Source organism: Muscardinus avellanarius, assembly GCF_963383645.1.
Source record: "Muscardinus avellanarius genome assembly, chromosome: 10".
NCBI lineage: Eukaryota > Metazoa > Chordata > Mammalia > Rodentia > Gliridae > Muscardinus > Muscardinus avellanarius.
Genome location: NC_137796.1, coordinates 111,051,422 through 111,076,745, shown reverse-complemented (window position 1 = coordinate 111,076,745; position 25,324 = coordinate 111,051,422). Strand labels below are relative to the sequence as shown.

The following is a 25,324-nucleotide window of genomic DNA, read 5'->3' as shown; positions in this document are numbered from 1 at the left end:
CAAGTGTTTGCCACCACCCTCCCTCCCTCCTGCACTGGGGTGGAACCTAGGGCCCCTTTGGCCCTTGGCCTCACTCTGGCTCCCCCTGTTGGGTCACGATGGACTCCAGGACTCCCTCAGGGCCCCCCTGGAGAGCTGGCTGCCCTGGACGCCATGGGCCCTGTGGCTTTCCTGAGGGCCCGGGTGGGCGGCCAGGAGCCTCACACCACCGCACCAGAACTTTCCTCACTCTTCTGCTCTTGTGGGCTGAGTGGCCAGACATTTGCCTCCCACCCCAAGGCTCCCTCACAGGGCCCCTCAGCCATGGGCCTTCCCACCCACCCCTGAAGCGCTGGGGAGTGGCTCCTGTGCAGTGAGGACCCGCCTTGCTTCTTCTGTTTCTTGGCATCTCCTTCAAATGGGGCGAGGTCTCCCTCCCTGCACCCCTCTGGCCGGGGCTGTCTGCACCACCACCTCCTGGCCCACACTCCACAAGCCGAGCTCCGGCTGCCTGGCTCGGAAAGCTGGTGGTAATGACTTGACTCCAGGGATCCTCACGCTGGCTAAAGTCTTCCAGGGATATAGAGCACTGTCAGGTGCTGTGGTCAGCCATTCTCTTAGCTGTACTTAAACCTGCTCCACCATCCCTCACTGGGCGCTCTCGCTCGCCCGTGTGCGCGCTCGCTCTCTCTCTCTCTCTGTCTGTCTTTTGCGGTACTGGGGGTGCGCCACCACGCCCAACACTGGTCTCTCTTTTCTTTTCTTTCTTTCTTTTTTTTTTTGCCATAATGGGAATGGAACCCAGGGGCATTCTCCCTCCAAGCTACACCCAGCCCTATTTTTTTCTTTTTTTTGGTACTGGGGGTGGAACCCAGGGGCTTTCTACCTCCGGGCTATACTCCCAGACCTATTTTATACTTTTATTTGGAAGCAGGGTCTCACTAAGTTGCTGAGAGCCTCACTCAGCTGAGGCTGGCTTTGAACCTGTGTGATCCACCTGTCTCAGCCTCCCAAGTGCGGGGATTACAGGCGTGCGCCACCACACCCGGCTCTGGTCTCTTTTGTATGGCAGCTTCCTGCAGAGTTTTCCTTCCTTTTCCAGAGTGTTCTCCTAGGTTTTGCTTACAACCTTTTGTCTTCTTCAGAAAAGTTGGTTGTACACTGGATTTCTGTAAAGTTAATCACATTTTCCACATTGACTTTTTTTTTTTTTTTTTTTTTTTTGGTACTTGGGATTGGACCCAGAGGCATTCTGTGTTTTACCTCCAGCCCTATTTTGCTTTTTTAAAATTAATTATTTTATTTTATTTTATGCAGTACTGAAGATTGAACCCAGGGACATATTACCTCTGAGCTATATCTCTAGCCCTATTTTATCCTTTCTTTTGAAACAGGGTCTCACTAAGCTGTGGAGGGCCTCACTAAGTAGCTGAGGCTGTTCACAAACCTGCGATCCTCCTGTCTCCGCCTCCCAAGCACTGGGATTACAAGCATGCGCCACCACACCCGGCTAGCTAATTCATTTTAAAACAGGGTCTCACTAAGTTGCAGAGGACCTAAGTAGCTGAGGCTCTCTGCGAACCTGCCATCCTCTTGTCTCAGTCTTTCAGCCTTTCAAGTACTAGGATTACAAACTGTGCTACCACTACACCTGGCTTCAGATTGACTTTTTTTTTTTTTTTTTTTTTTAGTACTGGGGATGGAAACAGGGTCTCACTAAGTTGCTGAGAGCCTCACTAAGGAGCTGAGGCTGGCTTTGAACCTGTGTGATCCTCCTGTTTCAGCTTCCCAAGCGCGGGGATTACAAGTGTGCGCCACCACACCCGGCTCCAGCCCTATTTTTTATTCTTTATTTTGAAACAGGGTCTCACTGAGTTGCAAAGGGCCTCACTAAGAAGTAGCTGAGGCTGGCCCCAAACTGCGATCCTCCTGTCTCTCGGCCCCCAAAGTACTGGGATTAAACGCGTGTGTCACCACGCCCAGCTTCAGATTGTTTTTTTGTTGTTGTTGGTTTTTTTTTTTTTTTTTTTTCAGTACTAGGGCTAGAACTCAGGGGCATTCTACCTACGAGGGACACTCCCTGCCCTATTTTTTATTCTTTATTTTGAAACAGGGTCTCACTGAGTTGCAAAGGGCCTAAGTAGTAACTGAAGCTGCCCGCAAACTGCAATCCTCCTGTCTCAGCCTCCCAAATGCTGGGATAACAAGTGTGTGCCACCACGCCCAGTAACTGTTTTCTTCTTGATGATAAAAATATCTAAGAATTTCCCCATAAGAATTTTTTTTTGTATTGTTCTGCTCTGTGAACTCAGACAGTACCACGCTGATGTGACACCGAGGGTTGGCTGGAAAGTATGGCGCACACATGATGTAGTCCGGGGTCCGATGGGTCAGGCCTCAGAAGAGATGAATTTTGCTGTTTGCCGGCAGAGTCTGAAAATGAGCTTTACATCTGAATTTTGAACCCCGGCCACCTGTGTTCCTCCTGCCTCCTCTCTGCCTCCCCCCATGTCTTCTGTCCTACCTCAGGCGGGCACACCTGAGCCTAGGTAGAAGGGGGAGTAGTTTTCTAGGCCGTTGCCATAGTGATGCCACCTGAGCTGGGCGCCAGGCACCTGTTGCCGGGGGAACCGTGCAGGCGGGGCCCCTCCCTCGGGAGCCACTGGGGCCACTGGGCTGAGACAGATTAGATTCCGGACTCTCGGGAGGGGTGTGGGGGTGGGGGGACGGGGAGGGGTTTCGATACTGGGGGCCAGGAACACATTTGTGTTATGCAATGGGGCAGGGAGATGACAAAGGTGGCGAGGAGGGGGCCGGCTGGGGAGGGCAGGCTGGGACCCTCTCTGCTGGTTTCTCTGTCCCAAGCAGTTATGGTTTCCCCATTCTTTAGCTTGTCTGGGTTCCCCGGTTCCTGCCTGGTCCCCGTACAGGCCCCTCCTATTGACCCTGAGGCCTCCCCATCTCACCCCATCCCGCAGGCCAAGCTCCAGCTCCCCTCCTCCTCCATCCCTGTCGATGCTCCTCCCCTGCCTGGCTGGCTCTTAAACCCCGCCTGCCCAGGAGCAGGCAGATGCCCCGTGGCACCTCCCCGGGAAGCTGCACCAGCGGCACTTGGCACTTGGTGCTCCCCAGCCCCACCACAGCGCCTTTGATGGGTACAGGCCCCTAAGGAGACACAAGCCACTCAGCTGGACAGGACAGAGGTCGGTTTGTGCTCCGGAGGATCAGACGCCTGTACGAGGCCCACAGATGTGAGGAAAGTCCTGCGGTAAAGAAGACAGGCATCCCCCCCCCTTCCGCTGGGCAGCGAGACCGCCACTGGACTCTTCGACCTCCGCTCCACCAGGCTGCCAGGGACAAGGAGACCCGAGCAAGGGACAGATGGCTTCGACAGGCCTTGAGCTCCTGGGCATGACGCTGGCTGTGTTGGGGTGGCTGGGCACCCTGGTGTCCTGCGCCCTTCCCCTGTGGAAGGTGACCGCTTTCATCGGCAACAGCATTGTGGTGGCCCAGGTGGTGTGGGAGGGGCTGTGGATGTCGTGCGTGGTGCAGAGCACCGGCCAGATGCAGTGCAAGGTGTACGACTCGCTGCTGGCGCTGCCGCAGGACCTGCAGGCCGCGCGCGCCCTCTGCATCGTGGCCCTGCTGCTGGCCCTGCTCGGCCTGCTGGTGGCCATCACGGGCGCCCAGTGCACCACCTGTGTGGAGGACGAGGGTGCCAAGGCCCGCATCGTGCTCACCGCCGGGGTCCTCCTCCTCCTCGCCGGCATCCTGGTGCTCATCCCCGTCTGCTGGACGGCCCACGCCATCATCCAGGACTTCTACAACCCGCTGGTGGCCGAGGCGCTCAAGCGGGAGCTGGGGGCCTCCCTCTACCTGGGCTGGGCGGCCGCTGCGCTGCTCATGCTGGGCGGGGGGCTCCTCTGCTGCACCTGCCCCCCGCCCCAGTTTGAGAGGCCCCGAGGACCTAGGCTGGGCTACTCCATCCCCTCCCGCTCCGGAGCGTCGGGGCTGGACAAGAGGGACTACGTGTGAACGCAGAGGCTCCTGGGGTGCGGCGCCCTCAGCCTCTAGCCCTCCCCAGGGAGCCTACTGACAAACCCAACTCTGGGGATGGACTCCTCGGCTGGCCTCAACTGTCTTCAGTGGGACTGACTGGGACCGAGCTGTTGGGCCCCTGCTGTTCAGGACAGATCGGCCCTCCTCCTGTGAGCCTCCCTCCCCCAGGAAACTGGGCTTCACCCAAGAGGTAGTAGCCCCTTGCTCCTGGAACAAGGAGAGGCAGCTAAACAGATTTCCTCGGGCCCAGCCACCCCCACATCAGACTTCAACCTTCGGGTCCCCAAATCCCGCCTCAAATAAAAAGCGCACGTGCAGCTGGGCTTCCTTTGATCTCAGGGTGGCTGTGGGACCCAGGCCTGCTTCAGGTCCTGCCCAAAGGCCAACCTCGCTTGGGCCACGGGGCCAGTGGTCATCCACTTGCGCCCAAATCCTCCTCCAGCGCCGGGTTGGGCACTTAGTCCCAGCAACAGATCAAAGACATATTAACAAAACAGACTTTATTTGGTAAAAACCTCCCTTGTGAGTGTGCAGGGCAGATAATGGGCAGAATGTGCAGGGCTGGGGTGTGGCTGCGGGTCTGCAGCAGCGTGGTGGGCGGGGGAGGGGGCGGCATTGAGCGGGCTTGGTTGGAAGGTGTGGCGGGCAGTTCTTTGGTGACATATCAGGAACCCTCCCAGTGCTGAGAAGGTGCCTGACCAGGAAGGGGTGAGGCTGTCCCCGCACAGCTAGGGCACCTCACTAGCAGCAGGAACACTCCTCAAGACGCTGTCTTGGGGTCACGAAGGCCAGAGCAGCAAGCAGCCTTCACAGGAGACCTACAGCTCCAGCCTGGTTTCCAAGATGGGGATGATCGGCGTGAAGAAGGATCCAGAAACTGGAAGCATCTCTTTGGCTTCGTCATTCAAAGGTGAGAAACACATGCAGAGCCAGGTGGGAGTCTGGGACATCTTGGTTCACTTCTCAGATTTTTTTTTAATTGTGAAGGCTGGCCCAGAACTTGAAATCCTCCTGCCTTAGCCAGCCTCCCAAGTTGCTAGGATTACAACAGGTATGCGCCCCTGCGCCCAACTTATCAAATGAATCTAAAAGATACCTTCCGGTCCCCCATAAAAACAGCAAAAAGCAGAAAGACAAGACCTAATCCCAAAGCTGTCAGGCATCACCATTTCCTGACAAGTTCCCACTGGGGGACCACGGCTCCCTGGCGGGTGCAGCCCTCACACCACCAGCATCAGACATAATTCTTGGTGGGATACTCGGAGGGTCCCCGAGAGGGGGAATGTGGGGCAGACATCGAATAGCGGGCCAGGTAATGGGTAGAGCCCTGGGACTCTCCCGAGGGGCAGGTGCAGCACAGGAGCCCCCCGCCCAGAAGCAGAAGGCCTGATGCTGTCCAGCCCAGGTACAGGGAGGACCCCAGCTCTCGCTTTTGGGCATCGGCCACCAGTGGGTTGTAGAAGTCCTGGATGATGGCGTTGGCCGTCCAGCAGACCGGAATCAGGGTCAGGATCCCCGAGAGGAGGGTGATGGTCCCGGAGATGAGCACCAGGCGGGCCTTGGCATCTTTGTCTTCCACGCAGGTGGTGCACTTGGCCCCGGCCAGGTAGACCAGCAGGCCGAGCAGGGCCAGCAGCAGGGCGATGACGCAGAGGGCACGCGCGGCCTGCAGGTCCTGCGGCAGCGCCAGCATCGAGTCGTACACCTTGCACTGCATCTGGCCGGTGCTCTGCACCACGCACGACATCCACAGCCCCTCCCAAGTTATCTGGGCCACCACGATGCTGTTGCCTATGAAAGCGGACACCTTCCACATGGGCAGGGCGCAGCAAATCAAGGCTTTCACCCAGCCCATGAGCGCCAGGACAATCCCCAGGATCTGCAGAGCAGCGGAGGCCATGGTGAAGTTGAAGGCACTGTGCTGTGAGGACAGGAGCAGAGGAGTGTTAGGGTCCAGACCCCCTCACACCCCTACAGGTGGGCCACACCTGGGAGGTGGTCACCATGTCCTGCAAGGCGGGCAAGCTTCACTCCTTGAGCCTCAGCGACTCACAGGCAAAAAGAGCATCTAAGGCCCCCTGGTATGTGCCAGGCGCTGGCTTAGGGCAAGCAGTCCGTAGGCTGCGCGGTCACTGACAGGCCTTCTTCACACGCTGGGCGTGAGCGCCTGAGTGCATTCCCTGATAGCAAAAGCAGGATGAAAAGACCAGCGCGGGTTCCAAGTGGCCGGGCCCTAGTTTCAGGCTCAAAACTATTTCCAACCTTTAGAACTGAGATCCAGAGTCTCCTCCCACCAGCTCAGCTCAGTTGGGGGGGGCGGCGAGGATCCTGTGGTCCCAGCCCCCCCCCCCCCCGCCCACCATAAGCCGCCTCCCCCTCAGCAGGCTGGCCGCACACAGGCCCGCCCCTCCCCCAGCCCACCTCGGAGTGGGGAGGAAGCACCTGCTGACCCGCCCTCGCTAGGAGCGGGAGCCGGCCCCAAGGTTGGGGCAATTCTTGGGGTATCTGAGCCCAAAAGGCCACGCAGCCCGGGCCCTAAAGACCCAGCATCCCTAACAGGAGCGGAGGCGCCGGGCGTCTGTGCACGGAACTGGTTCTGCACCACCGACCAGCACCGCGGCCCTCCGGCCCCACTTGGTGTTGGAGGCGGTGCTGGAGGCCGTCGGGGGCCCCCGGAGGGGAGGCTCCACTCCTCGCTCGCCGTCGGGGCAGTAGAAACCCGGCTCTCGACCTCCTGGGAGGGGATCCCAGCCGCAGCCATCCAGGCCTCGCCCCCGCCCTCCACACCCCGAGGGCTCGGCTCAGTCCCAGGGCGCAATTGGCCACCCCCGAGGGGCTTAATGGCGGCGGCTCCGCAGGTGAGGGGGAGGGGAGCCCCGCCCCAGAGAGGCCGGCAGGTGGGGGAAGGGCGCCGGGGGTTTCGGCGCCTTTGTCCCCGCCGAGGGGGAGGGGCGTTTAACCCTTCAGGAGCTGAAGGACCCAGGCGGCCCCCAGCGCGGGCACTGGCCGACCCAGGGGGCCGCGGTCGGCGGCGCAGGCCGGCCCTCCACGCGCGCCCCCCCACGCCGCCGCGACCCCCGCGCGGGCTTCTCCCCCTCCCGACACACCGCCCAGCTCACCTGCGCCAAGGACCGCGAGGACGCGAGGCCGAGTGTGGAGACGGGGGCGGAGGCGGGGGTCTTAAAGAGGCGATGACGTCACTGGGCCACCTCCCCGGGGAGGGGCAGAGACCCCGACCCAGTCGGCCGCGGGGGCGCGCTTCCCAGCCTGGCCGGCGGGGGGCGCGCGACACCCGGGTGGCTGCACCTGCAGCGCGCTGGCCCGAGGGGCCCCGGGGTGACATCTCCGCTGCCACTCAGCGCCCGGCCCTGGGAGCTCACCCAGCTTTCCCGAGCCTCGGCTTCCTATGGAGACAAAAACCTGAATTGTATGCCGGGCGTGGTGGCCACGCTTGTAATCCCAGCACTTGGGAGGCTGAGACAGGAGGATCGCACAGGTTCAAAGCCAGCCTCAGCTACTTAGTGAGGCTCTCAGCAACTTAGTGAGACCCTGTTTCCAAATAAAGTATAAAATAGGTCTGGAGTATAGCCCCGAGGTAGAAAGGCCCTGGGTTCCATCCCCAGTAACACACACACACACACACACACACACACACACACACACACACACACAGAATAAAAGCTAAGGTTGAAAGTGTAGCTTGGAGTGTTTCCCCTGAGTTCAATCCCCAGCACTACAAAAATAAAATAAAATAAAAAATAGACCAGAAGCTGGGCTTGATGGCGCAGGCTTGTAATCCCAGCATTAGGGAGGCTGAGACAGGAGGATCACCGTTAGTGGACAGCCTCAGCTACTTAGTGAGGCTCTCCACAATTTAGTGAGACCCTGTTTCAAAATAAAGAATAAAAATAGGGCAGAGGATGTAGCTTGGAGGTCAAATGCTCGTTCCATCCTCAGACCCGCAAAAAAATAATAAAAAAAAATAAACCTGAATTTTAGTTTATAAGATCTAAACCGGGAGCACTTGCCTTATATTGTGACACTTGAGAGGCTGAGAAAGGAAGGTTGCAGGTTCAAGGCCAGCGTGCAGTAATTTACTTAGACCGTGGTGGCACTTGCCTATAATCCCATTATTTGGGAAGCTGAGATAGGAGGTTGGCAGGGCCGAGGCCAGCCTCAGCAATTTAGTGAGGCTCTCAGCAACCTAGGGAGACTCTATTTCCAAATGAAAGGAGATTGGAGCTGAGAGTGGTGGCGCACGCTTGTAAGCGCAGCATTCGGGAGGCTGAGTCAGGAGGATCGCAGTTCACCGACAGCCTCAGCTACTTAGTGAGGCCCTCTGAAACTCAGTGAGACCCTGTTTCAAAATAAAGAATAAAAAATAGGACTGGGGGTGTCGCTCAGAGGTAGAATGCCCTTGAGTTCCACCCCCAGTACTGCAAAAAATAAAAAATAAAAAAGAGAGAGAAAAGAAATAAAAGTGGTCTGGAGGTGTAGGTTGGAGGTAGAATGCCTCTGAGTTAAATTCTCAGCAACGCTAAATAAATAAATAAATAAATAAATAAATAAATAAATAAATAAATAAGCTGGGTTGTAGCTCAGGGGCAGAACACCCGGATCCAATCCTCAGTACCACCACTACCACCACCATAAAGAGGGAGAGGGAGAGAGAAGGAATGATGCAGAAAAGGCTGGGGGTGTAGTCAGTGACAGAGCGCCCTGGGGTATCCATCAGTCCCCAGTCACACACACTCACACACTCACACTCACACACACAGTCACACACACAATCACACTCAGACAAGTCACTCTCACTCACACACGGTCACTCTCACTCACTCACACACCCGGCACATTACTTTTGTGTCGGTTACTCCCCCTCCTCCCCACCTTAGCAGAGCAGCAGTTATTCGGTTTATTCTGTGTGGCTCTGATCTAATCCTCGGCCCCCGGGCAGGGCGGAGTCGGGGTCGGGCGGGTCCGGGAGGCCCGGGCTGTTTGTTGAGCGAATGCGGGACCGCGCTGGGCGGGGCGTCCCGAGCCCGCGGGGCGGGGGGCGGGGCGGGGGGCGGAGTCGAGGCCCGCCCCGGAAGGCGGGGGCGCTCGGGTGTCTGGCCGGCCGGCCGCGGGCGCAGACGGCGCTGGCCGCGGACGCGCGATGGCCCCCGGCTGCCCGCGCCCCGCGCCGCGGCTCCTGCTGCTGGGGCTCGGGCTGGCGCTGCTGCGCGCCGCGCGCGGGGAGCCGGCTGCAGGTAGGGGGGCTCGGCGGGGCGGGCGGGGGGCGCGGGGCCGGCGGACGCGGGGCCTGGAGCCAGGTGGTCCCCAGACACCGTGCTCCGCCGCTCCAGGCCCGCTCCAGGCGCCGTCTACAGCCCCAGCCTCAGTTTCCCCGCCTGTTCAGCTAGGGTGTGGGGCCTTTATCCCAGAGTCCGTGCCCAAAGTGGAGAAAGTAAGTTTAAGGCAGGATGTTTCGTTTGGTGCGGGGTCACGCCCCCAGGCGGGTCTCCACGGGGTCTGTCCAACCCCAGTGGTCAGGGAGCGGGGGTCGAGGGGTCGGGGGTCCGTGCCCTCTATACCATGTGGGTGCCCCCTTCCATCCGGTGACTTCAGTGCCCAGCTATGCGGGGGGAGGGGCCGGGGTCGGGCCGGGTGCCCAGGAGTGAGTCACCGCGGGCGGCGGGGGGTGTGGAGATCTGACCCCCGGGCCCGCGCCCCCCCCCCCGCACCGCCGCGTCCCGGGCCGGCCGTGCGGTCACCTGCGAGGAATGCGGGGGAGGGCGCCAGTGACTCACGTTATTCGAGCCGGCCGACCCTGACCTCAGCCCCCAGAATAGCCGCCCGCCCCGCCTCTGACCCGCGGCCCCCTCCCCAGGCGCCGCCCCCTGCTCGCGCGGCAGCGCCTGGAGCGCCGACCTGGACAAGTGCATGGACTGCGCGTCGTGCCCGGCAAGACCGCACAGCGACTTCTGCCCGGGCTGTGAGTGGGCGGGGCGGGGCGACCCCGTGGGGAGGGGCTCGGGCCGGGGGTTCGGGGGGGGGAGGCGGGCGTGGGGCTGCCGAGCGGGCGAAGTCTGACTCCCGGCCCCCCCAGGCGCCGCGGCGCCCCCCGCCCCCTTCCGGCTGCTCTGGCCCATCCTTGGGGGCGCCCTGAGCCTGGCCGCGGTGCTGGCGCTGCTTTCTGGCTTCCTGGTGTGGAGACGGTGCCGCCGGAGAGAGAAGTTTACCAGTGAGTGTGCCCTCCCGCCCGCCGCCCCCTCCCTCCCCACCCGCTCGGCTCCGGCTCACGGGGACCCCGCTTCTTGTCTTGCAGCCCCCATAGAGGAGACCGGCGGAGAGGGCTGTCCAGGGGTGGCGCTGATCCAGTGACTGCCCAGCCGGCGCCGCTCGTCATTCATTCATTCATTTTGGCACCAGCCCCGGCCTCCCAGACACCCCCAGCCGGGCTCTTCCAGCCACAGGGGCGGGGCGGTGAATCACCTCCGAGGCCGCGGGGTTCAGGGGCTGCCCTGTGGCTCCAGGACAGAGCCCCCGCCAGCTCACTCTAGGAAACTGCGGCACTTGCACAGGGGGTCTCCCCTTCTCCTGACACCCTGGGGGTCGGCTGACTTCAGGAGCCCACACTACACTAGGCCCCACCCAGGCGGCAGGACTGAAGTCCCACCGCTGGGGTCCTCCCCCGGGGGGCTAGGGACCTGTTCTTAACACTAGGGGGCTGGCCCTCTGGTTGGGCTGGCCCTAAGATGCAGCCCCCACAGGGGATAGGAGGTATTTATTTTGGGGATCGAGTTTGGAGGGGAGGGAAAATTTATTAATAAAAGAATCTTTAACTTTAAATGGTTTGGAGAGTGGCATGATCCCCAGCCCGACTCCCCAGGGCGGGAGGGAGGGAGTGAGTCAGTCGGCGGGGGCGGGGGCGAGGCTCTGACTCACGCATTCTCAATGCCTGGAGCCCAGCTTGCCAGGACCTGGCCAACCCTGACCGTTTTCCAGGGAAGATCTTGAGAAAACCCAGGACCCAGCACCCCACCCTCCCCGAAGGCCCCAGGTTCCAGACCAAAGCCTTCAATTGCTCAGCCATCTTTATTCACTTCTGGGGGGGGGGGGGCTCCCTTCTGTGGCTGCCCTTCCCATCCCTAGGCTCCACTGGGCTGGTGCCCTCTGCTGGGGAAGGTCCTGGTGCCTGTACACCTGGTCTGGAGGAACACAGACGGCCGTCATCCCTTCTGGGGGTTGGTGGTCTCTAATGGGGAAGGAGGTGGGGAGCCCTGGCCACTATGGCTCAGAGCTCCATTATATCCCCAGCTGGGGTTGCGGGGTACTCGGGGCCAGGTGTATCCCCCAGCCTCAGCAGCCGGAGGGCCTCGGGGATCAGACTTCCAGGGTAGCGCCAGAGAAGCAGCTCTGAGCAAGGGCTCCTGGAAGAGGAAATGACAGTCAAGGCTTGGCAATGAGACTGGCCTGGCAGAGCCACCTCCCACCAGACCCGGGTCCCCAGGAGCCAAGATGGGACACAGCTCATAAGTTGGTTACAAGCTAAAAATAGCACGATGAGGCAGAAGCAGTGGTGGAGGGGCTCTGAGGACTCGGGTGCAGTCCCCGAGGAGACCTAGTCCGCGGAGGGGCCTACCTGAGTGGGGGCAGGGCGGGGGGGAAAGCCACAGGGGGCGTGCAGTAGGGGTGGTCATTGTGTAGGCTGAGTCGGGAGAAGTGGGTGGCCATGTTCTCCTCAGACGGGAACTGCTTGCGCAAGGACTCCCTGGGGAGAGACGGGAAGAAGGCAGGCCAGGCTGAGAGGGGAGGCAGCCTAGTGGAGGCCAGAGGTGACATCTCGTTGGGGCCTCCCGCCCCCAAGCTCGCACTCCTGCAGGCTCCGCGTGGTGCTCAGGGGCACGGCTCCTCGGAGAGCTGAGCTGGGGACGAGAGGTGCAGGTGCCCCCCACCCCGGCCCTTTCCGAGGTCCTGCCCCCTGAGCCTGCAACAGCAGCCAGGACCCCGGGTCTCTGGATGACGCCTCAGCCGCTCCCGCTCCCGACCCCCGAGCAGCCACCTCGGGAGTCTGGGCCCCGAGCGCCCGGCCCCATCGCACCTCGCGTCAAGCTCGCCCCCCACCCCGTGCCGTCCCGTAAGCCAGCGTGGGCCCCCAAGGCCCCGGCGCCCGTCCGCAGGGCCGACCCAGCGCCCGCACACACCTGGCGTCCAGGCCCCGCGTCGCCCCCGGCGCGAGGCGCGGGTCGCGCAGGGCCCGGCCCGGGGGGCCTCGCTCCAGGGGCTGATGCAGGATCATGGGGCTCGGGTCCTGCGGCCGGAGGGGTGGGATCCGGCGCGGGGCGGGGCCTCCGGGGGCGTGACCCGGCGCGGGGCGGGGCCTGCGCGCGCCCAGGCCTTCTGCGCAGGCGCGGCGGGCGGCGGGCGGCGGCGTGGCCGGGGCGGCGGGCGGCTGGCGGGCGGGCCCGGGGCGGCGGGGGTCGGCGCGGCTCGGGGTCGGGGCTCCGCGGCGCTCTCCTCGGCTCTGGGGGCGCGGGGCGGCCGCCTCGGCGCCGGGCCGACCGGCAGCGCGAGGCCTGCGCCGCGGAGGGCGGGGAGGGCCGCGGCCCGGGCGCGTCCAGGGCGGGCGCCGCGCGGGGCACGCTGGGACCTGTGGTCCTGCGCATGGAGCGCGCCGCGCCGCCCGCGGGGCCGCTGGGCCAGGTGAGCGGGGCGCGGGCGCGGGAGGGCGCCCGGGGAGTGCGGGCCTTGTGGATCTCGGAGTCCAGGTGGGAGAGGGAGGAGAGGAACTCAGAGTAGGGAGTGGCTATCAGCGCCTTTTACTGTGCTGGAGTCATTAAGCTACTTATGTATTTATTTGTTATTTATTTATCATGGTGCTGGGGATTGAATCCAGGGGCATTCTACCTCCGAGCTACATCCTAAACTCTTTTTCCCTTTTTTATTTTTTTGTATTGGGGATTGAAGCCAGGGGCATTCTACCTCTGAGCTACACCCCCAGTCCTATTTTATTTTGAAACAGAGTCTCATTAGATTGCTGAGTCTTAAGTTGCTGAGGCTGTTCTAGAACCTGTGATCCTCATCCTCTTGTCTCAGCCTCCCAAGTGCCGGGATTACAGGTATGGGCCACCAAGCCTAGTGAGCCACATATTTTTAAAAGTCGAGACAATAACTAGAAGAAGAAAAATAGTAACTAAAAAAAAGTTTGCAGTGCTGAGGATTGAACCTAGGGCTTGTGCGTGCCAGGTATGCACTCTACTTCTGAGCCATACCTCCAGGCCCAAGAATCACATTTAACTTTATTTATTTTGGTGCGTGACACTGGGGATTGAACCCAGGAGAATTCTACCTCCAAGCCACATCTCAATCCTTTTTTATTTATTTATTTATTTATTTATTTATTTTTGCGGGTCTGGGGATGGAACCCAGGAGCATTCGACCTCCAAGCTACACCCCCTGCCCTATTTTTTATTCTTTATTTTGAAACCAGGTCTCACTGAGTTGCAGATGGCCTCACTAAGTAGCTGAGGCTGTCCGCGAACCGCGATCCTCCGGTTTCAGCCTCCCGAATGCTGGGATTACAAGCGTGTGCCACCACGCCTGGCTTATTTTTTGTTTTGAAATAGGGTCTCATAGCTGTGTGTGATGGTGCACACTTGTAATCAGTACTTCGGAGGCTGAGTTTTAGTTTGCCGGCTAACTTCAGCTACTTAGTGAGACCTGATTTCAAGGTAAATAATAGGGCTGGGAGTGTATCTCAGAGGTAGAATGCCCCTGAGTTCAATCCCCAGTACTTAAAAGAGAGAGAGGGAGAGAGAGAAATAGGGTCTCACTAGGTTGCTGAGAGCCTTGCTAAATTGCTGAGGCTGGTATAAGCCTTTGATCTTCCTGGCTCAGCTTCCCAAGTACTGGAATTGCAGGTATATGCCAGCACACCCAGGTAGAGCCATATTTTAAGCATTGCTATGTGACAGCATTTTTTTTTTTTTTTTTTTTTTTTTTTTTTTTTTTGGTATTGGGAATGAAACTCGGGCATTGCACCTCCAAGCTACAACCCCAGCCCTATTTTTTAACTTTATTTTGAAACAGAGTCTCACTAAGTAGCAGAGGTTGGCTGGGAACTGCAAGCCTTCTGCCTCAGCCTCCTGAATGCTGGGATTATGCCTGGCATTATGCCTGGTTGTTTATTTTGAAACAGTTGCAGAGGGCCTCACTAAGTAGCTGAGGCTGGCTGCCAACCCACTATCCTCCATCCCAGCCTCCCAAGTACTAGGATTAAAAGCCTGCGCCACCACTCGCAGCCTGTAAAGCTCTTTATACACATAGTTCATCTCACTGCAACAGAATGTCCTGTGAGTCCATCTGGCCATTGAGGAAACTGATAGGAGATGCTTGGGGGCTTGCCAGAGAGCCACTGGGCATCACGTCTCAGCTCTCCTCACCCTGTGCGTGGAGCCACCCCTGGGTCTGCGTGGGCAGGTGCCTTTCTAGTGGGCCACTCAGAAGAGAGCTGAGAAGTCTGTGGGGCTAGGCCCAGCAGGGGTGGCAGGAAGGGATCCACGGCTTGGGGACAGACCCCTCGGGCTGGCCTCATCCAGCTTCTCCCCTCAGGCAGAGGTGTTTCAGGCCCTGCAGCGTCTGCACATGACCATCTTCTCCCAGAGTGTCTCACCCTGTGGGAAGTTCCTGGCGGCTGGCAATAACTACGGGCAGATCGCCATCTTCAGGTACTCGGCCCCACCCCTACCATCTGTGAGCCCTGGCGTGTGCCCCTCCTGGGGCGGCTGATGGCCCCTGCTCTAACCCTGCCCCCACCTTCCTCGCTTCTCCCCATCAGCCTATCTGCTGCTTTGAGCTCAGAGGCCAAAGAGGAGAGCAGGAAGCCTGTGGTGACCTTCCAAGGTGGGTATGGCCACCAAGCCTGGCCCAGGACCCCGGGGGGCGGGGGGGGGGCGACGGTGCTGCTCACTGGTCTCTGCCTTTTCCTTTAGCCCACGATGGACCCGTCTACAGCATGCTCTCCACCGACAGACAGCTGCTCAGTGCCGGGGACGGGGAGGTGAAGGCCTGGCTCTGGGCAGAGATCGTCAAGAAGGTAAGGCGTCCATCTTGGGGAAGGGCTGGCCGCCCCACTGCGTGAGCCTTTGACATCACCTGGCATCTCCCCCTCAAAGGGCTGCAAGGAACTGTGGCGGCGGCAGCCCCCATACAGGTGAGCCAGGCCAGCAGGTAGAGGGCAGGTGGGGTGAGGGTACCTGCCGCCTCGCTAACCCCCCCTCCTCCCCAGGACCAGCCTGGAGGTGCCCGAGATCAACGCCCTGCTGCTGGTCCCCAAGGTCTGAACCCTTCACCACGGTTCTGCGGCCCTTCGGCTTCAGCCCCCGTCCTGCCTCCACACTGACTTCGGACGCCCTGCCTTCCTTTGCAGGAGAACTCCCTCATTCTGGCAGGGGGAGACTGCCAGCTACACACCATGGACCTGGAAACCGGGGCATTCACGGTGAGCGGGCCCTGGAGTTGGTCGGCCCGGAGGGCGGCACGATTCCACATGTCCTTCTGACGCCGCCCTGTCCCTGCAGCAGGCCTTCCGGGGCCACACAGACTACATCCATTGTCTGGCACTGAGGGAACGGAGCCCCGAGGTGCTCTCAGGCAGCGAGGACGGGTCTGTGCGCCTCTGGGGTAAGTGTGGCCGGTTGGAGGCGGGTAGCGGTGAGGGAGTTGGGAGCCAGTAGGCGAGTCGGGCTCCCGCTGGCTTTCTCCACAGACCTCCGAACCGCCAAAGAGGCCCAGACGATTGAGGTGTACAAACACGAGGTGAGAATGGAGCACGCCCCCGTCCTCCCGGCCCGGGCCCCGTCTTCATGTTTCCTTCTCCCTCCAGGAGTGCTCCAGGCCCCACAATGGGCGCTGGATTGGATGCCTGGCAACTGACTCAGACTGGATGGTGAGCTCCGCAGAGGGGGCACTGTGGGTGGGCCCAGCTCTGGCCCAGCTCACTGTGGCTGGCCCCTGCCTCTCCCCCAGGTCTGTGGAGGGGGCCCAGCCCTCACGCTCTGGCACCTCCGCTCCTCCACGCCCACCACCGTCTTCCCCATGCGGGCACCGCAGAAGCACGTCACCTTCTACCAGGATCTGGTGAGGCGCTGGCTCGCCCCTGCCCCACTCCCCGGCCCCTCCAGTCCTGACCCTGAGCCCGTCCCGTCCTCTGCAGATTCTGTCGGCTGGCCAGGGCCGCTGTGTCAACCAGTGGCAGCTGAGTGGGGAGCTCAAGGCCCAGGTGCCGGGCTCCTCCCCGGGGCTGCTCAGCCTCAGCCTCAACCAGCAGCCCGCAGCACCCGAGTGCAAGGTGAGTCTGGCAGGGGGCGGGGCGGGGCGGGGCGGGTGGCGGGCAGCTCGGTCACACACTCTCGCCCCCAGGTCCTGACAGCCGCAGGCAACAGCTGCCGGGTGGACGTCTTCACCAACTTGGGCTACCGGGCCTTTTCCCTGTCCTTCTGACAGGAAGAGGACACCACCCTCCATCACAAGGACCTAGAGTGTTTTTTTCTTTCTTTTTTATAATAAAGTTTCTGGCTTCTTTTTCTTTTTCCATGAACTTCCATCTCAAGAACAGAGGCCAAGTCCTTGTATTGGTTTATATATTACTCTGTCGGATCTTGATACATAAATACCCACCCTCTCCCCTGCCCAGGAGCTCCCAGAGCAGGAGCCTACTACTTAGAAATGATAGGCCTATACAGCCCAGAAAAATAGACGGCTCCGCCCCACCTGCCCCGCCACCCACCGGGGGCCCCCAGCCCCAAAGCTGGCCCTGCTCCCCAAGAGCCCCTGTCCAGCCCCTGGGGTGGGCGCACCAGCCCACTTGGAAGACATCCAGGCCGTCTCTCCCTCGGGGTTAGAGGAAAGTGCACCCCAGAACGGCCAAGGGTGATTCTCGCCACCTGCTCTCAGGTCCTTCGAAAGAGACTGCTGAGGAAGCCGCCCGCTGGCCCGGGCAGCGGGAAGCGGGGCGGGGCGCGGCGTGGGGCCGCGGCGGCGGCGCTCAGCTCCCTCTGGCGCTGGGCACGCAGCTGCTCCCGGATCACCACCTGCATGTCGTCCTGCGGGAGCCCGGCAGGTCAGCCCGCCGGCTTCGCCAGGCCCCGCCCCTCAGCCGGGCCCCGCCCCTCACCTGCCAGGCCCCGCCCCTCACCTGCCAGGCCTCCAGCTCCTGCGTCAGCGCCACCTTCTGGCGGATGGTGCGCAGCAGCTCCCGAGACAGGGAGTCCCGCTCCAGAGTGACGCGGCTGAGCTCCTGGGACAGCTCCAGGGCCCTACGGGCAGAAAGCGTGTCCGACGTCGCTGAAGGCTCAGAGCCTGGCTGGCGTCCGGCTCCTGGGCCTCGACCGGAGGATCCAAGGCCAGATTGGGGGATCAGGAGCCCAGAGACGGGGGGAGGAGAGTGGCTCACGTGTTCACGGCTCTGTCCCGGTCTGAGAGCGCGCCGCTCAGGGCCTCTTCGGGGTCGGCCTGCGCCCGAAGCTCCTTCTGCCTTTGAAGCTCCTCCCTCAGGGCCTGCAGCTCCGCCTGCTGCAGCAAGACCTGTGACAAGGGGCAGGGGGGCGGTGGGCCCAGGGCCTTCGAGGCAGCCCGGCGCTGGTCCCCCCTGCCTGCCGGGGGCCGCAGGTGAGGCCCGCGGGCTGGTGAGGGCGGCGGCATGGGACAGGACAGGGCTCTGCGTGCAGCACTGTGCCCCCTCCGCACCGCACCTCGTCCTGCAGCCTGGCCACTGCCGCCTCCTTCTCCAGTGTCTCTGCTGGGCTCGGAGGCGCTCGCTTCTTAGGGGGCTCCAAGCTCTCGTCTTGGGGCGAAGGCTGGGGGCTGGCCGCTTCCTGCGTGTCGGGGTACCGAGTAGTCTGTGGGCAAAGGAATCGGCAGAGGGAGGAGGAGGAGGATGGCGTGGCACCGGTGGGGGCTGGAGGGCCGCCGGGCTGAGGCTGGCCTCAAACCTGTGTCTGGAGTGTCTGGCTGTCTCCACATGCATCGGCATCCTGGGTCTTGTCGCCGTTGAGGCTGTGGGCCAGCTCTGACTGCAGCGAGGCGCTGGACACGTCGGCGTCCTGGAGGCGCGACTCTTCCTCCAGCTCTGAGACCCTGCGCTGCAGCCGCCGCAAAGCGCTCAGCGCCTCCCTGGCCTCGAAGCGGGCGCGCTCCAGCTGCGAGGGGCCAACAGGCAGTGTGGGCGGTCAGCCCCCAGGGGGCGCCAGAGGCCCGCACCCGCGCGGCCGCACCCTGGCTCCCTTCCCTGGATCCAGAGCAGCCTTAGGCCGTGCACTTCGTGCGCGGACAGCAATTTCCTCGCCTATAAAGCGGGGCGTGCCAGGAGTCATCCTCGCTGGCCCCTCCCAGCAAGTCACCCACAGAGCGTCCTCTGCCCTGCTGGGCCACCTTCTAACTCTCACTAATAGCTTTGATCAGCGTTTACTGATCCTTCTGAGCCTTCTACCCACACCACAGTCCTGTGAGATGGCCTCACAGATGGGGCCTCTGAGGCTGTGCACCTAGAATAGTCAGAAAGGGGCATTAGGGTGAGAAGTCAGGTGCTTTAACCCCAGAGCACAAACTCCTGAGCTGGCAAAACATCAGATCTCCACTGCCCCTAACAGGGCTCAGCCTCCGCCTCCTCCCTGGCTCCATTTAAAAAATGTACTTCCCCTGCTCAACAGCCCACTGTGGCTCCCACTTGCCCTTAGGCTAATGCCCATGGTTTTGTGGCTCAGCTGTTGAGCTCCCAGGGATCCATCTTTGGGCACATCTTCCAGAAAGCCTCGAGGCTGTTGCGGAGGCCCAGCTGCTTGCCCCACACACCCCAGCCCCAGGCAGTCACCTCCAGACCGTGCTCCCTCCGCTCCCTTCGCAGCAGCAGCAGCTCCTCATGGGTGGCCTGCAGCCTGCCCTGGCCCTTGTCCACCTCCTCGCGCAGGCCGCGGATCTGGGCCTCCAGGTCCTGCCGGCGGCTCTGCAGCATCTGGTTCTAGGGAGAGGCCTCAGGTGCTGGGCCAGCCCCAGGGCCCCCTGCCCGCCTGCCCGCCTGCCCGCACCTACCTCCCCCTGCAGGCTCTCCAGCCTGGCCCTCAGCTCCACTCCTGCCAGGGCCTGGGCCTGGCTCTGCTCCCGGAGGTCATCCAGTTCTCTCTGCAGCTCCTGCTCCGTGTGGGAGGCCTGGAGCAGGGAGTGTGTGAGCCCTGAGCTGGGCCACCCCGGACCCACCCGCCCAGGGGCCAGGGACCCGCCGTCCCACCTGGGCCAGCTGCTGGCTCAGCCGGAGGTTCTGCTCGCTGAGCTCTCCCAGGGCCCGCGCCCGCTCGCGCCCGCTGTCCCGGTGTTCTGAGCGCTGCTCGCCCAGCTGGGCCCGCAGGGCCTCCACGTCCCCCTCCAGCTCCACGGCCCGGGCCTCCCACTCGGCGCCGCGGGCAGCCAGGCCCCGGCGGAGTTCATGGTTCTCCTGCTGGAGACGCTGTGGTTCCAGGCAGAGGGTCAGAGACAGAGAGAAAAGATTAGGACAACTGGGGGGGGGGCAGGGGGATAGACGGACAGACAGGAAAGCAAGAGAGAGGAGAGAGAATCAAGCCAGACGTGGTGGCGCACACTAAAGTCGCAGCACTTGGGAGGCTGAGACCGGAGGATCGCAGTTTGCAGACAGCCTCAGCTACTTAGTGAGGCCCTCTGCAACTCAGTGAGACCCGGTTTCAAATAAAAAATAGGGCAGGAGGTATAGCTCGGAGGTCGAATGCCCCTGGGTTCCATCCCCAGACCCGCAAAAAAGAAACAGGCCTGGGGACATAGTTTGGAGGTAGAATGCCCTTGGGTTCCATCCTCAGTACCAAGAGAGAGAGAGAGCGAGGAGCCAATGAGAAGCCAAGATGGCCACAGAGGACAGGCAGGAGAGAAGCATCGGGGCCAGGCAGGAGGCTGGCCATGGGTGGGGCCCCCTGACACCCGCTCACCTCCGGCTGCCGCCTGAGTTTCTCGACACGAGGTCGCAAGCGCCGTCTTTGGCGCCTGAGCCTGGTGGAATCTAAGCCCCGGCCCATGGCCTCGCACACACGCCGAGGTGTCCCGGGGGCTCTGCAAGCCCAGGCCCTGTCCAGCCCCTCTCCCCCAGCTCTGGCTCCCTCTAATTAACCCTGCTCAGCCCCACCCCGGCCCCACGCCTCTGCCTGCCTCCCCAAAACCTGTCTGACCAGCGGGGGGACGCGCTTGGCACACTCAGGTGCCCAGCTCCGGGAGGCGGACACTGACACATCGGGGGGCCACTCTCTCTAGGTTCTCAATGTATGGAGGCCTGGAGCCGGGCAGGTGGTGCATGCTTATAATCCCTGGGTTAGGGAGGCTGAGACAGAAGGGTCACAGGTTCAAGGACAGCCTGAGCAACATGGTGAGACTCTGAGCAACCCAGAGAGACCCTATTTCAAACAAAATTTAAAAATAATAAAAGAGGTGGGCGTGGGGACACGTGCCTGTAGTTTCAGTACTTGGGAGGTTTCAGGCAGGAGGACCGCAGGTTAGAGGACAGCCTCAACAAAAGGGATGGAGGCCCGGAAGGGGAGGTGGTAACCGCTGCTGCTGTGATTATTAGCAGGTGTTTCTGCCAGAGGCTCTTGGAGCATTGTACCTTCATTTCATTTACTCCACTAGAGGGAGAAATGTCAATGCCCTCAGATGAGGAAGCCGACTCAGAGAGGCCAAACGCCTTGCCTGAGGACACACAGTGAGTTAGTGGGGCAAGGATGTTACCCAGACAGCCAAACTCTCCACCGAATACTGTGGGGACGGCCAGGTGTGGTGCACGCATGTAACTCTGGTACTTGGGAGGCTAAGCCAGAAGGGTCACAGGTTCAAAGACAGCCTCAGCAACATAGCAAGAATCTGAGTGACCCAGTGAGACCCTGTTTCAAACAAAATTAAAAATTTAAAAAAGGGCCAGGCATGGTGGCGCATACTTGTAATCCCAGCATTTGAGAGGCTGAGACAGGAGGATCATAGTTTGAGGACAGCCTCAGCTACTACTTAGTGAGACCCTGTTTCAAAATAAAGAATAAAAAATAGGGCTGGGGCCAGGCATGGTGGCACATACATGTAATCCCAGCATTTGGGAGGCTGAGACAGGAGGATCGCAGTTCAAGGACAGCCTCAGCTACTTAGTGAGGCCCTTTGAGGTTGTTACTTTAGAGGTAGAATGCCCTTGAAGTTCATCTCCAGTACCAAACAAGAAACAAAAACAACCCAGGAGCTGATGGAGAGTGAGGAGTGGGGCGACTTTGCGGCTTGGATTCACTCCTGCGGCCAATCAGAGGGTTGTGCTAGGGAAGATCAAGTGTGAAGGCTGGACAGCCGGCTTGAGTCATTCTGGGAACCGAAAGCCCCGCAGAGGAGGGGAGGGAAGCGGCGCAGGGAAGCGCTCGGGCCCGGCTCCCCCGGGGGCTCCTAGGCTCTGGCCATGAGGAGTGTCAGTTCCACCCTGTGTGATGGGAGCTGTGGGGAGACTCTGGCCAGGAGTGATCTGCTTTACAGTGCTTGAAATCCACGGCCGAACCCTGAGGCTCCAGGAGGCGCAGGGGGCCTGGGCAGAGGGACGCCCAGGGCTGCCACCAGCGTGGAGCTGGCCGACTCGGAGCTCGGCGCAGAAGGTGCGCACCGGGAACCAAGTGTCACGTCACCGGGGCTGAGCCCTTGGGTGGCGGCCGACAGTGCAGCTAAGGAGGGTGTCTGGGGTCCAGGTGTGAGCTCCGGGGTGAGGGTGGGCCGCAGCATCCGGGCACAGGGAAACGCCGTTCCTAATTCGCAGGGCAGGGTAAAAGTGAACTGTGCGCCTAGCCGGGGCGGCCAGGGGTGGGTCTCAGTGCCTCCTGGCTGGAGCACGACCGCTCGGAAGGCAGCCTCAGATCTGGGGGGCGGCGGCTTGCCCAGAGCTGAAGAGCAGGAGTCTGAACCTAGTCAGTCCTCAGAATTCTCGCTCCCTCTCTTCTACTTTTTTTTTTTTCAGTACTGAGGATGGAAGCCAGGGGCAGTCTACCTCTGAGCTAAACCCCCAGCCCTATTTTTTATTCTTTGAAACAGGGTCTCACTGAGTTGCAAAGGGCCTAAGTACTGGCTGAGACTGTCTGCAAACCGTGATCCTCCTGCCTCAGCGTCCCATATGCTAGGATTACAAATGTGCGCCACCACGCCGGCTTCTCTTACCTTTATTTCTTTCAATGCTGGGGATGGAATCCAAGATCTCACACAAACTAGGCAAGCGCTTTGCCACTGAACTATAACCCCAGCTCAGAAGTCTTATTTGTGTGTGTGTGTGTGTGTGTGTGTGTTACTGGGGATTGAGCCCAGGGGCGTTCTACCTTTCCTTTGAGCTACACTCCCAGCTCTTTTTATTTTTTCTTTTGAAACTGGGTCTCACTAGGTTGCTGAGTGTCTCTTACTTGCTGAGGCTGGCCTCAAACCTGTGATCCTCTTCCCAAGTATTCAGCCTCCAAAGTACTAGTATTATAGGTATGTGCCACCATGCCTAGTTTTTTTTTTTTTTTTTTTTTTGTATTGGGGATTGAATTCAGGGGCATTCTACCTCTAAGCGATACCCCCATCACTATTTTTTATTCTTTATCTTGAAACAGGGTCTCACTGAGTTGCAAAGGGCCTCAGTGAGGTTGGAAGCTGGCTGCGAAGCCGGATCCTCCTGCCTCAACCTCCCAAATGCTGGGATTTTTTTTTTCCCCCGGTACTGGGGTTCCTGGAAGTCCTTCTACCTCCGGGCTACACTCCCAGACCTATTTTATATTATATTTTTGTTTGGAAACAGGGCCTCTTAAGCCAGCAGGGCTGGCTCCGAACCAGAGCGATCCTCCCGTCTCCGCCTCCCAAGCGCAGGGATTACAAGCGTGCCCGGCGCAAATGCTGGGATTATAAACCTGTGCCACCAGCCCCGCTCCAGCTAGAATCCTTGTTCTTAACCACTGGGCCACACTGCCGGGCAACTGGACAGATCCCTGCCCTGCTCCCGAGGCATCTCCTCTCTCCTCTCCCGGCCTGAGCCCCCCTGGTGGCCAGGCCCTGCGCCCACCTCCTCGCGCTCTGCGTGCTGGGCGCTCAGCGTCTCCAGCTGCCTCCGCAGCTCCTCGTTGCGCTCCAGAAGCATCTTGCCGAGCTCTGCGGCCAGGAGCAGGTCTTTCTCCTTCTGCTGCAGCTGCAGTGCCAGGTCCTCCGGCTCCTCGGGCCCCGGGCCCCCTCCCAGGAAGGAGTCCCGGCGCTCCAGGACGAACGGGAAGAAGCCCTCATCGCCGCTGGGGGAGGTGCCCCCGGAGAGCAGCCCCGCGGGAAAGCTCGGGCCTTCTGGGGAGCTCATGGCATCCACGGCAGCATCTGCGGGGACAGGTCACTGCAGCCAACACCTGGCCGGCCCAGTCCTGCAGCCGCCGTCCTGGGGCAACCAGGGGTTAATAATGTGTTCCGGCCACCCCGGCTCCGTTAGTGTCCCCAGGGTGGACTGAAGCAGGGAAGAGAAAGGAGTGAGCTGCCTGGCCTTTGCTTCTGTCCCAAGAAACCTCATTCTAGTGCTCTAGGACCGCCGGCCACCCTACACACACACACACACACACACACACACACACACACACACACACACTCACACACTCCTGTCCCCTTCCACAACACAGCTGTTTGACTCCCAGGCTCTGGCCATGTGATTCCCAGACACCGGGTTGATGTGGACTCAGCACCCAGGACGAATCCAGCTCCTTCTCCAGGGACGTGGGACCGGCACCCTCGGGACTTAGGTGCCCTGACCACTCTGCCCCAGGAATCCAGCCCTGCCCCTCCAGAAGCCCAGGTCCCCTGCCTAGGGCCTCCCACTGCCCGGCCGGTTTCTCCTGTCTTCTCAGGACCCAGGTGTTTGGACTCGGGTGTTCTGGACTTGAAGATCTCCACCTCCCGGGATTCCTCCCCCGGGCTTCCAGGGTTTGCAAGACCTTGGCATCACCCCTGCCCCTAGCCCCCGGACTCGGGGACCCTCACCCCGGACCCTCAGCTTCCCAGGGCCCTGGCGTCGGGCCCAGGCCAGGGCGAGGTAACAGGTTGTGCCGGCGCCGCCGCTCCGGTTTCTGTTTACCTCCCCGCCCGCCCCTGGGGAGGGGAGCCGGGCTCCCTTAGGCGCCCAGGCCCGGGGTCCGGGGCTCAGGGGAGCGCGGGCGCCGCCGGCTCCGAGGGTCTCCGCCCCCTACACACACCTGTGCGCCCCTCGGTCCGGCGTCCGGGCGCACCGGCGGCGCGGAGAACCGGCCCCGCCGCCGCGGCCGCGTCGGGGTCCCCGGGACCCCAGCCCAGGCGCCCGCAGCCCGGTCACCGCCCCCTTCCCGCTGGGCCCCGGCGCCCCGGCCCCCCGCCCCCCGCCCGGCCGCAGCCCGAAGCCGCCTGCGCGGGTCTCACCGGCGCCGCTGCCTCCGAGGTCCCGCGCCCGCGCCTCTTCCGGAGGCGGCGCCAGGTGCGGCCGCACAGGTGAGGGCGGGGCCCGGGGCGCCCCCCGGCGGCCGCTCGGATCCTGGCCCTTGAGGACCACGGGAGCGTCAGCTGAGCACCTACTGTGTGCAGAGCCTGGCTGGGCGTAGAGGTCACGACGGCGCGGGACAGGGACCACCTCTCTAATTCAACCAGCAGTCTAGCATGTGAAGCCCCGCTAAGCAGGCTCCTTGGCCGGTAGCTCTTGTTCAGCGCCCTGGTTAGTTTCCACGAACCCGATGGAGCAGTAATGACGACTATCTCCGTGTCACAGATGAGCAGGCTGAGAGCCAGGGGGGTCACCTACCCGGCCTGGGGTCCGGTGGACAGAGCGTGGCCGTGGGCAGCAGCAGGGGGCCCTGGGCCGATGCTCTTTGCTGATTCCCACGCTGTACACGGGGCCTGCAGCCACACGGCTAAGGAAACTTGCCTGTGGACACACCCAAGGCCTCTGGCTCCGAACTTGGGGTCTCGGTTCCTGCGCTGTGCACAGCGGGCCCCCCGGCTTTGGTGGAGGACAGAGACCTTGGAGTGGAGGGGAAGGGTTTTCCACAGGAGACTGGGGTCCAGCCTGGGTGCGTCTTGGGTATGCCACAGTGCCCAGCGAGGGACTGGAGCCAGAGCATCCATGTACGCCGTGTAAGTGACCTACCGCTGAGCTGCCTCTCCAGCCCCTGGTCAGCTTTGGCCAGTATCCTCTCGGCCCGCACCCCTGGCTGGACCTGGGACTTCTTTGTGTGTGTGTGTGTGTGTGTGTGTGTGTGTGTGTGTG

The 25,324-nt window shown here is 61.4% G+C and overlaps 6 protein-coding genes across 8 annotated transcripts; 3 read left to right on the top strand and 3 right to left on the bottom strand.

The window, feature by feature from the left end:
* Positions 1-3,360: 3,360 nt before the first annotated feature.
* CLDN9 (claudin 9) lies at positions 3,361-4,014 on the top strand (the record flags this gene model as incomplete). Its single annotated transcript, XM_080702138.1, has 1 exon — positions 3,361-4,014. The coding sequence occupies one exon, from the start codon at positions 3,361-3,363 to the stop codon at positions 4,012-4,014; it is 654 nt and encodes a 217-aa protein (XP_080558264.1).
* Positions 4,015-5,272: 1,258 nt separating this feature from the next.
* CLDN6 (claudin 6) lies at positions 5,273-5,938 on the bottom strand (the record flags this gene model as incomplete). Its single annotated transcript, XM_080704740.1, has 1 exon — positions 5,273-5,938. One exon carries the CDS (start codon positions 5,936-5,938, stop codon positions 5,273-5,275), a length of 666 nt encoding a protein of 221 aa, XP_080560866.1.
* Positions 5,939-9,196: 3,258 nt separating this feature from the next.
* On the top strand, positions 9,197-10,404 carry TNFRSF12A (TNF receptor superfamily member 12A; the record flags this gene model as incomplete). Its single annotated transcript, XM_080704469.1, has 4 exons — positions 9,197-9,290; positions 9,911-10,015; positions 10,130-10,264; positions 10,349-10,404. 4 exons carry the CDS (start codon positions 9,197-9,199, stop codon positions 10,402-10,404), a joined length of 390 nt encoding a protein of 129 aa, XP_080560595.1.
* A 747-nt stretch (positions 10,405-11,151) lies between these two features.
* HCFC1R1 (host cell factor C1 regulator 1) lies at positions 11,152-12,322 on the bottom strand (the record flags this gene model as incomplete). Its single annotated transcript, XM_080704330.1, has 3 exons — positions 11,152-11,453; positions 11,666-11,794; positions 12,228-12,322. 3 exons carry the CDS (start codon positions 12,320-12,322, stop codon positions 11,318-11,320), a joined length of 360 nt encoding a protein of 119 aa, XP_080560456.1. The 3' UTR covers positions 11,152-11,317.
* A 365-nt stretch (positions 12,323-12,687) lies between these two features.
* THOC6 (THO complex subunit 6) lies at positions 12,688-16,524 on the top strand (the record flags this gene model as incomplete). Of its 2 annotated transcripts, XM_080704096.1 has the most annotated exons (13): positions 12,688-12,726; positions 14,635-14,750; positions 14,861-14,925; positions 15,015-15,118; positions 15,198-15,235; positions 15,311-15,359; positions 15,452-15,523; positions 15,603-15,705; positions 15,791-15,840; positions 15,908-15,970; positions 16,051-16,161; positions 16,238-16,372; positions 16,444-16,524. In XM_080704096.1, 13 exons carry the CDS (start codon positions 12,688-12,690, stop codon positions 16,522-16,524), a joined length of 1,026 nt encoding a protein of 341 aa, XP_080560222.1. The 2 variants fall into 2 exon arrangements, with proteins under 2 accessions (XP_080560222.1, XP_080560223.1); XM_080704097.1 differs by lacking the exon at positions 16,238-16,372.
* Positions 16,525-16,973: 449 nt separating this feature from the next.
* Positions 16,974-23,404, bottom strand: BICDL2 (BICD family like cargo adaptor 2; the record flags this gene model as incomplete). 2 transcript variants are annotated; one of them, XM_080703023.1, is made up of 9 exons in its annotated part: positions 16,974-17,126; positions 17,219-17,339; positions 17,477-17,607; positions 17,775-17,921; positions 18,015-18,221; positions 18,893-19,039; positions 19,111-19,227; positions 19,307-19,522; positions 23,123-23,404. In XM_080703023.1, the coding sequence occupies 9 exons, from the start codon at positions 23,402-23,404 to the stop codon at positions 16,974-16,976; spliced, it is 1,521 nt and encodes a 506-aa protein (XP_080559149.1). The 2 variants fall into 2 exon arrangements, with proteins under 2 accessions (XP_080559149.1, XP_080559150.1); XM_080703024.1 differs by having other exon boundaries at positions 17,775-17,897.
* Between the last annotated feature and the right edge of the window lie 1,920 nt (positions 23,405-25,324).